This window comes from Globicephala melas, chromosome 7, assembly GCF_963455315.2.
Source record: "Globicephala melas chromosome 7, mGloMel1.2, whole genome shotgun sequence".
Lineage (NCBI taxonomy): Eukaryota > Metazoa > Chordata > Mammalia > Artiodactyla > Delphinidae > Globicephala > Globicephala melas.
Window position 1 is genome coordinate 109,157,030 of NC_083320.1, and position 15,451 is coordinate 109,172,480.

General features: G+C 34.9%; 1 protein-coding gene across 8 annotated transcripts in view; it reads right to left on the reverse strand.

Annotated features, from left to right (window-relative positions):
* WDR33 (WD repeat domain 33) overlaps positions 1–15,451 on the reverse strand; it is a 103,256-nt gene that overhangs the window by 43,737 nt on the left and 44,068 nt on the right. For 7 of the 8 annotated variants that reach the window (XM_070046022.1, XM_070046021.1, XM_030840390.2 and 4 more), the window contains exons 4-7: positions 15,272–15,376; positions 12,706–12,801; positions 12,367–12,518; positions 10,556–10,653 (exon numbers count right to left, since the gene is read on the reverse strand). In XM_070046022.1, the coding sequence (XP_069902123.1) occupies positions 10,556–10,653; positions 12,367–12,518; positions 12,706–12,801; positions 15,272–15,376 (451 nt within the window). Of the gene's footprint in view, positions 1–8,922; positions 8,946–10,555; positions 10,654–12,366; positions 12,519–12,705; positions 12,802–15,271; positions 15,377–15,451 lie in introns of those variants that run through there. The other variant, XM_030840400.2, reaches the window with a different exon arrangement.

A 15,451-nucleotide genomic window follows, 5' to 3' on the forward strand; every position in this document is an offset into this window, starting at 1 on the left:
TGAGCCTCCTCCAGGACTGAAACTCTCCTCTACCAAACTGAGTCTTTCAAGCACCTATCATCTCACGGGCTTCAATCTCTAAATATCCAATTCCCAAAACAGAGCTGTGTCAGCATCTTATTTCCTCATGGTGGAAGGATAGCAGATTTTCCTTTTTTTTTAAAAAAAAAAGGTACAAAAGCAATTATACCCCTAAAAAAAAAAGGTACAAAATAAAAAGGAAAAAACTACATTTAAAACACTTAATTCAAAAAGTTAAAGTATTTTATAGTAACATTTAATGATTTTTCTGCTAGAATTTAATAAACCAAACAAAATGCCTAGTGTACTCTTGAATCTTTGTTTTAATAAAGATTTTATTTTTACCCAGAAGACCCTTGGTGATTTACATTTGCATGGCACATTAAAACATTAAATCTGTAAAACTAAAAATGTCCTAAAAAATTAGACTAAGCCACTTGAAAAAGATGTAAATGGAAGTTTCCATAAATCTCTGAAAACTAAATTAAATGATCTGATTTGACCATTACAAAAAATATGTAAAATATTAAAAACACCAAACTTCTGAAGTATTTCAAAACATTGAGGGCCTACAGAAAGAACATTAGAAGTGGGTGGTGTACTATATGACCTCAAGAAAGAAGCAGGATTTATGTTCAGAAATCATCAAACTTACAATGAATGCTCTTTAACTTCTAATACCTCCTGTAATATCATCCTGTTTGCTCTTAGAATCACTTTATCAGTCGGGCCCATGTCTGCTACATCCTATGTAAGGATCTAGATCCCACCCTGTAACAAACTCCACCAAAGACTTCTGGGATAGAATAGGCTACACGCCCAGCCAGTCGGCTGTCAGCTGGCAAGCTGGATGGGATGGGGACAGAGGATGATCAGGAGGCTGAAACAGTTGATACTAGATTTCTATATTTAAGTCCTGTCTATTGTGACAAAAAATATGTGGAATACACTTTCCCCAAAACTTCTAACTTACTGCTTATCACATTCCTCATCAAAGATGACAAACAGAAATGACATTTTACCAGAGCTATCACTAGCTCACCCAACTTTACTATATTGCTAAATGGAGTCTGAAGTTTAAAACTGTGATCAAGTTCAGTCAATAGGAAAAAAATACCTGTTCTTTCCTCAGAGAAAAATAAATGCTGTCCCAAGGAATCAGACTAGACACCAATTACCACAATCTGCTGCAGTGTGATAAGCTGTGAAGACTGCTGGATTTCAGTTATTCAGCACTATTTCACCATAGTACTAGGCCAATTTACAAAACATCTGAAGAAATGAAAGAACTAGGGAAATGCTGAAAATGCTGCTTAAGAGACAAGATCATGCCTTGTAAATATATCAGCAAAAGAATCAAGCACAGCATCTTGACCAGTAGGTAATCATTAAATATTCAATTCATCTAACAATTAAAATAGAATCTTTAAATGTTTCCATATGAGATCTTAAGATCTAAACTTCCCTTTACTCTTTGCCCAATTCTAAGCGCTGAATTTTTTACACCTGAAAACATTGGAAAATCATGACAACTCTGTTTAAACAAGTGTTCATATTTATGGACTACCTGTAAATAAAAACTTGTACTACTGTAAAAACTAATGACAATGGATGAAAAATATTTAAATGAGAAAAGTAGAATACACTTCTGAAATAACCATTTTAATCCTTAAATAGGCAGAGACAGGGAAACAGGCTCCGAAATTACCTTTGGAAATGACATAATTGCTGGCATCCACTGAACACTCTTTATGGCACTAGTTAAGTGCTTCTTATGAATTAACCCATTTATTTCTTGCAACTTAGTAGGTTGGTACTATTATTAATCCCCATTATACACATGAGGACACAACCACAGTAATGTGATTTACATGGCTGCTAACAGCTAAAACTGTGAATCACATTCAGATTGTGATTGTAGTAATACACAATACTATCTCTTTATACACTAACTTCTGTTATGTAACAGGAAACTAGTAAAAGAAGCTAATCAGAAAAAATAGTAAAACATTATTTTCAAAAGAGTACAGAAGCAAATCAAGGAAAGGAAATTAAGAAAGCTCCACTAAGGGAAAGTGAGATGATAGAAACCACAAAATGACAAAATAAGGAACAGTAGAAAAAAAGGAAAAATAATTTAATGAAAATATCTTGGAAAGTCTAAACTACCTAATAGAAGGCTTAGGTGGAAAAGAGGCAGGAAGGAATCTTTAGAGTGCTGAAAACACTCTGTATCTTGATCTAAGAGGTGGTTAGATGAGTGTGTAAATATGTAAAAATACATCATACTGTACACTTAAAATTTGTGTACTTTACTGTATATGCATAATATGATCTAAAAGTATAAATATTTTAAAATATTTTTTATAAGATGAGGTGGCTTTGAGGCTCCATTTATTACTTCAAGCAGTAGGATTAATTAAATGATCTTATGTCTCACCAAAAATATTTTTAGAACAGAAGGTGGCAGTATCTCCTCATGGGATAATATCCCATCCACTTAACCCTTTGTAATGAATGTATCCACATGCTTGACTTTCAGGCTTTTGGGTCTGCCTTAAAACATGAAACTACAGTTAACAGACAACCTAATCCACGTTAATTAATTATTATCAAATAGAACCATCCTTCTGAAAAAGGAGTGCGTTCTATAATCTCCGTAACAGTTGGCAAAGCTAAACATGGCACAACTTCAGCAAAGGAAAGCCTAACAGCTCACAGAATAATAGCCCATTCTCTTTTCAACAAAAAAATTCCATAATTAAATCCAAATATGATGTCCTATTTTCTCCCCATCCCCTTTATTCTAGACATATATACAATAAATCCAATCCTACTTCCATACAAAAGCCTTTAAATATTTGAAAATGACAAAACTTTTCTTCAATCTCTTATCGAAGTTGAATACTGAACTTCCCTTTACTCTTCCTCATGATTTCCAGATCCTTCTCCATTCTAATCATCTCCCATCATTAAGCTCCATCATTCTGAACATCACTTTTACAAATAGGGGAAGGCATGACACCTCAAGAATTCACACTTATCATCTAACACCCATGATCGTTTTCATATGAACTCTCATAAACCAGTCTAATAAACTCCAGAATTGAGGTTGAAAACCTAAATACAGAACTTTACACTCATCTCTATTTAAAATTTAACATAATACTTTTCTATTAAGTTTAACATCACACTATCTTCTTGAATCCTGATGAGATTCAAGAGGTTCTCTCTAGATGAGAATTTCTGCTTGTAATTTTGAATTACCTGTAAATTTGCAAAGCAAGCCATCTTTAATAAAAAATGTTAAACATGACAGAGGCCAAGTAAAGGATCTTGCAGCACTCTCTGCACACTTGCCTCACAGATAACAAACATCCAATGAAACTTTTTTGGAAATGACCAACCATGCAGCTATAAAGCCATGATCCTCTACCATGACTCACAGATGAATTCAAAAGATTGACTACGGTTTGACTACAATTTCCTTGACCCCCTCCGGTAATTCTAGAAAAACAGGGTTGTTTTAGCATGACCTATTCCAAACCACCGGTTTTCAATGGAAGCAGTAATGTCCCTTAATGAGCATTTTGTAAACTTTTCTTCTCAGAGCCTGTATGCATGTGCACTGGTGCCTTTTTAAAAAAGTTTAATGTGTAGCAGTTATTATCAATGAAGTTCATTTCAGAAGAGTTAAAACTATTTATTAGAAAAAGCAATTAATAGGCTTTACAGGACCAAGACCAGCTACTCTAACCTTTGATGACTCCTAGTATCAAAAATTACTTTTGTTTAATAATATATAAAAAGTTTCCACTGCAGATAAAATATTGAGCTCCCAGGTATGAAGTTTCTTGGACTCACCTTTGTACTTTGGTTCTGCACTCATGTTGATTTCCCTCAGTATTTCCTAATTGTTTTAATGTGGTAGAATACTTATGGTTTCCACCTTTGACAAAACAAACCTGGAAACTGAGTAGGGATTCCCGCAAGCTGTCAAAGGGAGATGCCAGGTGCAGAAAATGCTCAAGGTTTAACTCTTGAACAGATAATTTAAAAAGGTGGAAAAAATACATACATAGCCTGAAAACAGCAACAACTTGGCCACTTTTAAAGCCACATACCCTAAACTGGATCTCTACATGATGTCTGCACTTTTGCGCACTCAGAACTATAGACAAAGGGGCATACACTAGTCGGGGGAGGGCTCTAATAAAGCAGCACACTGGGCTACGGAGAAGCTCCACCTACCCCTGCTCAAAGGCACCTTGTGGTGGCTGGGCCTTCCTTGGGGTTCCCTAGAACCAGTGCAATACTTAAAAACATCAAGTTAAAGCAGGTACAGTTCACTGGGCTAATGCAAGTAACACGATATTCTAAAATCATGCTAAGAAGGTAAACTTCTCTCAAAGAGAACTATATTAAATTATATTCAGCGGAAAAAAACATCAAGAGGCCTCAGTAGATTGATTCTGAGACATAATAGTGTGTTCTGGACAAATTAAAAGACTATTTTATGACAATCTGTAAAAAAGGATAAATGACCAAGAAACTACCATTTCTTCCTTTAAATAGAAATTCTTCTAGTCTCTTTATAACTAAAGAGATCACAGCATGGCAGGTGCTTCTTAGAAATTCCTGAGATATGATTTAAATCAAATTTTAAGATGGTTTTCAAATATATAATAAAAAAGTGAGTAAAGGGAAAAAATGACTATAAAAAAACAATATTTGTTTTGGTACTTAATGTCCCTCACTGGCAGATAACTTATTTGTGGTGATACCATATTTTAATCATATACTTTTATTAAGGATCTACCCAGTAGAAATGAAGAAGCCAGAAGGGTATTATATATTTATCTACTTTTATCAGCTCTTTCCAAAGCTCTGAAATTTAACTTTAAAAACTATCAAAAACTTGATTAGCTGAGAAGCTCTATAAGAGGGTAACTAATTCCTCAGCAAATAGAAATTTAAGCCTCACTCAAAATAAACTGAAGCAATTACAGAATATTTACTAAATGCAAAGATGAAAACTGACTGCCTAGATTACGAGTCACAGTGATTTGTTGCTGTCAAAAAACTGGAATCTTTATACACAAAAGAATGTCTGGAAATAACTCGACTCTTAATTATAACAGTGGATAAGACAGTAACAGTGTGTAGCACTGGCATCCCAAGAAAGCTAAGATCTATTTTCAACAAGTTTTTGCCACATTTGTGCAATATCTTAAGTGTAGAGTTAGAAAGGACAAAACCCGGCATAAAAATCTAAAACAATTCCTGTAAAACTGTGGATGGATTATATAAAATGACTATTTCAGGACACTACTACACTAATTTCTTCAAATAATTTGCTTTAGAAGTAAATATTAAGTCTTCTTCCCTCTCATGATATACCCAGATAGTTATTTATCAATACATAGGAGAACCTACCATGATCCAGTCTGTTCAGCAGAGCAGAGGAAAAAGAGCCTTATATAAACGCTTCCTCAAAATAAGGGATCACAGATAAGAGAAAACAGGTGTCAATCAATATATATATGGGCCCACATGATTGTTTGGATGATTATATAAGATGTGCCTGAAGTACTTTTAATATTAGAACATGCTATGTTAGTGGAAGGAGTTATTCTGCTATAGGCTATTTATTTTAAAGGAAGCTGGGTGTTTTTCGTCTTGGAGAGAACAGAAAGGATTTTGTGGAATGTTCTGTACAAATACATTAGGTCCATTCATCATAAACTTCATGGTTTGCCAATTTTACTTTAAATAAGTAAAATTATTTCCAATGAAAAGCATCAGAGGGGACTTCCCTGGTGGTCCAGTGGCCCGCACTTCCACTGCAGGGGGCATGGATTCGATCCCTGGTAGGGGAACTAAGATCCCACATGCCGCAGAGCACGGCCAAAAAAACAAAAAGAAAAAAAAAAAAAAAATCAGAGATTTTTTTGAACACTCAGACTTTGTAAACATGTCTTTACACAGTTCAAAAACACACTTTTTGAACCAAAAGATCTTTGCAGAGGAGTTTATCTCATTAAGAACCACAGCCAAATACAATCAGGCACGGATAAGCAGAGATTTAGTAAAAATACTAATAGTATTCTTTTCGATAAGCTGTGCGTACTCAGGTTCATTTCCTCTCCATGAGTGCTATATTTTAAAACTGAAAACAGATCTTACCTCCTGAGTAAGTCTCAGTACAACTCCTTATGTCCATGTTCTATTTATATAACCTAGCTTATAACTCATCTGCAGTTTGAACTATTCGTTGTGGTTTAATTTTTTTGGTTGTTAAATATACATTGAAAACCTATAGCCTATATGGACAGCTTTAAAGAAGAATGGTAAAATAAACTTGAGTACCTAAATTCTCTCTACCCACACTTCTCTCCTTTCCCCCCAAAAATCTCGACAATTCTGTCATCACAGCTCAGGAAGACATTATTACATCCATGCTGATGATATTTTTAAAACATAAAAGAGGCAGTTTAACATAATGAATAAGAGCATGAACTCTGGAGTGAAATAACATGGGTTCAAATCTGAGCCTCCCCTCTTACAAGTTATATTACCTCGGGGAGGTTTACTTAACTTTCTTGTACCTTGGTTACTGATTTGTAAAATGTGGAATAAACAGTATTTATCTCATAGGGTTACTGGTAAGATGAAGTACTGGTTACTGGTAAGATTAAATGAAGTACTTAAAATATGCCTGATACATAGTAAGTGTAATGTGTCAGCTACTGTTGTTAAAATCAAGAAGGTAAAACAAAATTAAAGCATGCTAAAGCTGGTAAACTGGATTCTTTTTAAGTTATATATAATATACATGTTATATATCATATAATATATAATTATGCTTCTCATTAAAATTTACTCCGTATTCTTACTGATTCTACATTTTCAATCTTTCACATTTTCATTTTAGTCACAAGTGATTTGCTTCTAACTTTACACTGATAAAACTACATTTTTTTTTTAAACTACACTTCTAATACTCTCATGACTCTTCTCCCCTAATATCCAACAATATTGTTTGTGACAATATCTTACCTTTCCTACTAAACTTTAAGAAGCAAGAGGGTAGGAGGTCATCATACCTTATTTTCTTTTAAATTTCTTCTACCTATGATAGCATGCATATAATATATGCTAATTAAATAAATGGATTTTAATGCCTCTATTTCTCTTAGAGTCAAGTGCGTAAACACCTAGAGGCTCATTTAGACTCATGTATTCCTGGTGCTTAAATGTTATTTTAATCACAGTCCATAATTTGAGTGCTGCAATTCATAATAGAAAAGGATAAATGTGTATAAATTATGCTGATATGCATATGCTTTGGAAACGGGTGGACATATACATGGTACTTCTCAATGTTGCAGTATATTCAATTTCACAAGTGTTTCCTCTTCCCATCTATGGACCAAACATTACAACTTCAAAGTAGCAAATCTGGCAATAGATCGATGCTCATTTTTTGTTAAAAATACTGATTATTTTCTCTTGTGCAACTTCTTCTTTTTCCAAGAAGCATAAGAATAATCTCAGTAATGACACTAAAAAGCAATTGTAAATTCTGCACTCACAGGGATCCTGTAAGCTTATAGCTGAAAGACTGCATTAAGAAGACATGAGAGCTGTCTTCAAATACTTAAAGGGCTGCTATGTAGAAGAGTACAGACTTGATTTTTTGTGTTCCAGAAGGTAGGACAAGTTATAAGAAAGTGGGTTTCTGATATAAAGAAAGAACTTTCTGAAAATCAGAGCTACCTAAAATTGAAAAAGAGATTCATGTGCGGTAGTGAATACTGTATCACTAAAAATGTTTTGTGAGTAGAAAACTGGTTTTGGGGAATGATGTAGAAAAGTATTAAAGAGTTGGACTACGTGATCACAAACATCCTCTTCAATCAAAATGTTCTTGGATTTTCTTAACTTAATCCCAAGTGATGGTCTGATGCACAACACTAATATGCCTTAGGAATATACCTACCTGCCTGGCGTCACACAGCCTATGTAGGCTACATGAACATCACCCCCTTTCTATAGGGCAACTGACATTTTAGAGGCCACCCTATTTGCTTAACTCTGTGATCCACCTTTCTCTCTACGAACAGAACTAAATTAAGTTCACTTCAAATTTTATTTGAAGAATTTCACATCACCCCTTGAGAAAAGTGGAGTTCCATCATCCCCTGATCACCAAGTGAAGAACAGAAAAATTATAACAACATTGGTTTCACTATTTTATAATCATCTCTAAAGTTCAGAAAATTTAGAAAAATGAAGAATGATAGAAAATGGATAATTGGAAAAACCCGTCTACTACACCAGATCCACTATCAGAACTACTACTTGGGTGGTATAATTAACTTGGCTTATATATTTATACTTCTCATATACTCATTGAGGTACAAAGAAAAAAATCATGACCATAAAGCAAGTAGAATACTATTTAAAGGAAGTAAAAAACATGAATAAGCTAGAATACAAATCCTAAAAGTACATGCAAGTTCATTATACTCTTGTGCATGTTTGAAATTTTCATAGTGAAAACTTAAAAAGAACATCCACATAAAAAATAAAATTCAACTCTCAGTATAGACATGATATTGGTGTATTTTTAAGCTACGCGAAGAACAGGTAATGACCCAGCATCCACATTATCCAAATCCACCTGGACTCAAATCTGAAAATATTTAACTGCTGACTAATAACTCATGTACACTACATTTCAGAAGAAAAGTTCCTAAGCACTATTTAGAAACAGTTTCATTACCAAAACTGAATAACACTTCATTGGAATTTGGGATCGAAAATGCTATCTTATAGTAGCTTTTCTTCTTCTTCTTTATTTAATCCAAGATGCAGAGTGGTTTTGTATCAGACTTTACAGTTATTATAGTCCTAGGTCACTGTAAAATTAATGGTTTTGATCCTTTAGAATTACTTTCAATAAATAAAATTATTTGGTTTCCTCTATATTTCTTAGGATTTTCAAAGGCTAGAAAAAGTTGTTTCCCTTATCACTGTTTAGCAGCTAAGACTTCTACTAATAGTGAGGAAAGATGCAACATTAGTGTAGCATCAGGCCAGTTGTCAAGTGACAGGATGCTAGTCCTGGCTCTGAACTTCTTTTACCTTGAACATGTCACTTAAGCCTTCTGGGTCATGATGCTCATCCATACAATAACTCAGATTAGATGATTTCAAAGGCTCCACCTAGTTCTGAAGCTGTACAATATTATGACCTCATTGTCAGGACACCCCTTCACTATGACAGGTGAAGGTGCTATATCCTTATGCGAGCTATCACAATACGTTACTGTGGGTAAAACCCACACAAAATGTGCAAAGCCAGGAATGTTTAAAAATTGTGATTAAAAAAAAATAACACTGGCTTGAAATATGGGTTAAATATCAAGAATACTTAGCTTCTTGTCTAGAAAGCATCGACACTATATGCTGTAAATAAAGCTCTGAAAAAGGTATAAAAAACTTGTAAGTCAACCAAGGTTACTAACTCTGCCAACTCTTGAACAAAAAGGGCAATCTCTGAATAGTAATTGCTTGACACCCAATGTCTGTGGCACCCATTCTCCCACCCTGCATTTATGTGTCAGAGGAAGATGTTACTTTTATGGCATATTGGAATGAAGAGTATGCAACAGAATGTACGCCTTGTTAAATCAGCATAGGTTCAAATTAAGCACTTGAGAAAACTACCTTCCCAATTAATAATAAACTAATGAGATTTAGTTAAAAGCGTAAATGTTTTTTGTTTCAATGTTTGTATTGAATATATAAAACACACAGTTAATTTCCTTAACTTACTTTAACAGCACTGAATTCACATAAATGGTGTTGATGTACTGTGAGTATTTCAACAGCCCCACCTTAGGAAGTCTAAAACTAAGTTAATCCAAGTGAAAATACGGATTTCTTTTCTAGGATAGAGTAATTTATAGATGTTAGTTTATAATTATGAAATCAATAAAAGTAAATAAAAATCCCTCCAAAGCTTAGTAACAAGTGGGCCATGTAGCACAAATGTGGTATACTGAAAAACCACCTCTTTTCAGAAATACCAATACTGAGAAGTGTAGCTAGTGAGACCTTGGTTAATGCATATTGTAAAAGGCCTGCCAGGAGAATGTGAGTTATATAAATAAAATTATCGTGTCAGTATGTTGGTGAAAGCTATCCTGGGTACAAGGCAGGAAAAGGAATATAGCCCTAACGGATGCATACAGATAAGTAAGTAATTGGGAGGAGAGGGGAGAAGAAGGGGAACATGTGTATTTAATTTATAGCTCAAAGAATTCAAAGATAATATTAGTAGTAAAAATCTACAAAAATGACTGTGAACCAGAGAGTTCAGTTTTCTTTAAAGAGCCTGACTGAGAGGGTGTGTATGTAAAACAACTGAATGAAGATGTAAGCTGGTATTGTGGTATTGTGATGATTTAAACCACAAATGCCTTCCCTATTTAAATATTCCAATCAGTACTGTTAGTACACGTACCTCGGAGAATTCTTTCCTCATGGCAACGAAGAAAGTCCCAGATTCTAACAGTGCCGTCATCAGAGCATGTAGCAAATTTATTATCCGTGGGTGAGAAACTGTTACATGAAGACACACAGCAGGGGAAAGAAGTCAGCATTTAACAGATTATCTGTGCTTCTCAGACAGGGAAAAATAAAAACACTGTGCTGCGTTATAAACAGGAGAGGGAAGTATCCACAGTGAAGAAGCCCTTAAAGAGAATGTTGTCAGCTAACAAATGTATCTCATCAAAAGAAGAATTCAACAGAGTAGCTGCTTCTTAGTTTTCAATCAGCAATATTCAGAGAACTTTATGAGTGTATTATTAGTACTAATGTTACCCACTCTCTCCAGTATAGTATTTCCTATGGTACCAACAGAAAACATGGAGCGGATTTAAGTGGAGAAACGAAACAAATTCTATCTTTGCAATATTCCTGTAAAGTCTTTTAAATCACATAGGAATACTGCTCAAAAAATTAGCATCAGCTTCTGCTCCAAACTTCATAAAAGTTTCAGACAGGCTGTTTAAAGACTGGTTACGTGCTCGCTTCGGCAGCACATATACTAAAGACTGGTTGCTACACATCCCTACATATGATGTTTCTGATTTATGTAAAAGGTCTGTGGAAAACGTTCACACCTTCTTCCAGGCAAGCTATCCCATGAATGTTGCACTTTTTGAAGAAAACTAACATGGGGACCTTCTGACTGTTTAAAGCCAAAGAATATGCTTGCAAAGGAGGAATCCATTTTTTCCTCCCTGTAAAAGACCATCAAGTTTCTCATCTAAGAACTCCCCTGAACTTCTGAACCCTTTGCCTAAGAAAGGACCAACTGCGAAAATTCAATGTATGGTCAGGACAATAAGGCAAAGTCTTTGCAGAAGCGTGTTTATCCAATAACTTTTGTTAAGATTCTGAAAGTAGAAACAAGTGACTGCAGTGGATGATGTTTCTATAAAGATGTCAACCTCCTCCCACACGTGGGTGGCACAACGGTCAAGAATGCTGCTTAGCTTTCTTTATTCTTGAGGCTGCAGCAATTCTTCAGGCTTGTTTTTTGAAACTTTTTTTTTCCATTTCTACTATACATATCTCACTGATATGTAAAAATATACAACTCACTGAAAATATTTTAAACTCCCACTTATGATACATTTGCATTACTGATGTTATCAACAGTGAATCAGAAGGAAAGTCTTCTTGACATTGGTCTGCTTACAGTTTCAAAGCTTGAAAGAACCCACTCATTAATCCATTAATGTTTGCCACATCCAGAGTTACTTGTGAGAGTTTTTAGTCCTATACTTTCCTTTTGAAGTCGTGGCATAACCAAGCCAACCAGGGTCTTCACTTAAGCCTTTTTTATCTTGTATTTTGTGTGAACTCTGAAGGTGTTTTCTGTAGGCTTTAGATTTTATTCAGTTGTATAATTAAAGACTGAATTCTTTATTTGGAATGAAATATTCTTGTCTTACATAGTAGGTAATAAAAATGAATAACGTATACACATTATTAACCATAAACGAAAAGAGAAAACCAGTGCAAAATGCGGCAGACAATACATCTCTAACATATTGCAAAGGCTGATACCGGGACAACACTACTTCAGAAAAGTGCCAGCAAAATGGTGAATGTGTGAAAACAAAGAAAAATATTGTGTTTATAGGGTGCAGAAAGTTTCCCAGAATCTGACAGAGCCCATGCATCTCTGCACCCAGAATACACTTAGAGAATAATTTAACCATGACAATAGGGACTACAGAAAATGGTATATTGTGTATAAACCTGGCCTCTCTAATCGCCTCCTTATGTGCCTGGAACATCTTGACGTTGTTCATGTTCGACTGCCAATATTTCACATATCCTCCGTGGTCCGCTGTCAACATCCACATGTCATTATGTGACCAAGTCATGGCTCTTACTGGGCTATCGTGAGCCTGTGAAAACACAAAACATTTGTAAACATTATATAAAAGAATATATGATGGAAGCCTTTACAGGAGCATATTTTAACTCATAACAATAAGCTGTCCAATTGTAAGTTTAAAATGCCAAGAAACTAACTATATATCAAGTTCTTTACAGTAACAAAGGATGATGCTACCATCTGATGATTACTGTTACCTGTAATATTGTTTCAAAATTGAAAGTGAGTCCATTCCACAAGGTGAACTCTCCACTAGAGGCTCCAGTGACTAACCGTCTTCCTTCTGGAGTCCACTGGGGAAAAAAAAAAGACATTATACAAGGTCACGAATCCTCAACCTTAATTTTTAGAACACTTAGAAAGTCTTTATTTATAAAATATCCAATAATTGACATTAAGTGGACGATACTGACTTTCACTTAAGACTATAGCTCAGATTTATAAGCAAGTACTTTGTCAGAAAAGAACTTGTATTAACACAGTGCAAGGAAAGCTCTAGCACTTTAGCTCATTAATTAAAATTAATAAGTGCTTTTTTTTTTTTTTTGCGGTATGTGGGCCTCTCACTGTTGTGGCCTCTCCCGTTGCAGAGCACAGGCTCCTGACGCGCAGGCTCAGAGGCCGTGGCTCACGGGCCCAGCCGCTCCGCGGCATGTGGGATCTTCCCGGACCGGGGCACGAACCGGTGTCCCCTGCATCGGCAGGCGGACTCTCAACCACTGCGCCACCAGGGAAGCCCCAATAAGTGCATTTTAAATACCTGTTAAGTTACACACACCTAGGCACTCTAAAGAGCATTTCAAAACAAAATACGCAAAGACTTAATTTTTCTAGAATACATGGCAGACCAACATAAATAAGATGGTCAGTCACCAGAAAAATTCAAAGACTAAATGTATAAAGGATATGGTTTATTACAGCTGCTAGTGAACCAATTCAGGCAAAAATGTTACCAGTGTCTTGTGAAAAAACAGTATTACATACCAATTTAAGGACATCAGGGCTATCAAACTTTTCCTGGAAACTAAACGTACAATATATACTATATACATGTATATATATTTTTTTAAGTTCTTCGTTCACAGTATTAGGCAGTGACAGGTCTTATGCTAATCTAGTCTCCAAAAAAATGTAATACAACAGAGGCATGACTAACAGTACCCCAATATTTCAATGTCACAATTTGCACACTGAAGGGAATCTGTGGTATATGCTTATCAACTCAAAATGCAACATATTTTTTCTTACTTTTATTTTCAAGTTTCTATGATAGATTACACGTTCATTTTCCTTAGATGTAAATACATGAAATATCAATATAAGAATCCTATTAGTAAAAAGTGTGACACAGAGTTGAAAACTACAAGTGTGTTTATAGGATGAGATACACGAAATGAAGTCTGTTTGGTAAATTTCACAGATATATATGACAAGCCAGCCTTTTACTGTTTACCTGCAGATCATGATTTTGATTTTTATTAATAAAATCCTCCTACTTTCCTAGTTTCTGTTATCTGCTATGGATCCCAACCCAGTAGACACTACAAGCAATCAAACTGCTGACACAGGACCCACAGTCTTTATGTCTTTAATACCTTGTAATTTGGACTTGCCTCTACTACGTGCAAATTTCTTAAGACCTTATAGCTTGATTCCCAAATGAGAAATTTACCCATCTAATAAGATACAGGACACAGAATGCTTAGATTTTATTCATTCCAAAAAGGTTTTGTGTTATGCTAACAAGATATTAAAATTAGCTGCCATCGTACTCCTTTTCCCAAATTCCCTGGCAAGCAAAATTACACTACATACTGGTTGGCTCTCCTAATACAAAAGCCATTCAAATAATATTTCTTTACTAATGGTTTCTACTCTAATAGGCCTCTGAAGCAAACAGGAGGCCTAAGACTGACTACCACATTTGTATGGAACTCAAGCCAGAGTCTCTTCCAGCCCCTCTCAGTTCTCCCGGCTGTCTATCACAACAACTCCCTAATAAGAAGACCTGCTTATTTTGCTCATTTGCCACAATGTTTGCCATGACTGTTTTTTCTCTGTCCCATTATTTTTTTCAATTCTTATTTGCTCCACTTTGACTATTAACTTTCCTACATTTCTGGACTTGATATACTGCTAACCAGCAAGTGCATTCTTACTAGCAGACCACAAAAAAATGATTATACCATTATCTATGGAAATATTAACAGGATGCCTGGGAGACAGAGATGGGAAGACTTTTTTATTGCAAACCCCTTCAAATTTTAATAATTTGAACCATGTTAATATATTATTTATTTTTAAATTGTATTTTAAAAATTCTAGTGAAAATGTATAGAGTACCTACAATGTACCTTCATGGAGCTGACAATTATGGTCTACCATTGGTCTTCAGCTCTTCTTAGGTGTTTTCCTTCCTAGTAACCCTAAGAGTTTTCATTCGCCTTGAGATGCTGCTCTCTAAACAGTAACAAAACAATCCTATTCAAGAGCAAGTCAGACACCTGCTGCAATATATATATATCCATGGCCAGCTCAGAGAGAATTCTATGGAAATTGCAACATGAAGAAAAGCAATCCAAAAGTACTACCTTACTAAATGTGGATATAGTGGATAAATGATTGGATATTTCAAAATAAAAATACAAGCAATACACTGATTTTTATCCCAGATATACATTTAAAATAATGTTTAATTTTCTTTGCAAATATATTTGCAGGCTAACTCAGAGTTAATTTATCCAAAAAATATCAAATACTTACCCTAACAACAAATACTGGACACTTTACTTTATTTGTTGATGTTCGAACAAACTTTGTTGTTACTGCATTCATAGGATTATTCAACATCCCAATAGGTGGAACCAGCTACAAAAAAAAAAAAAATGGGGTTTAAAGATCACAAACAGGGCATAAACCAGAGACATGACAAGGTAATTACTT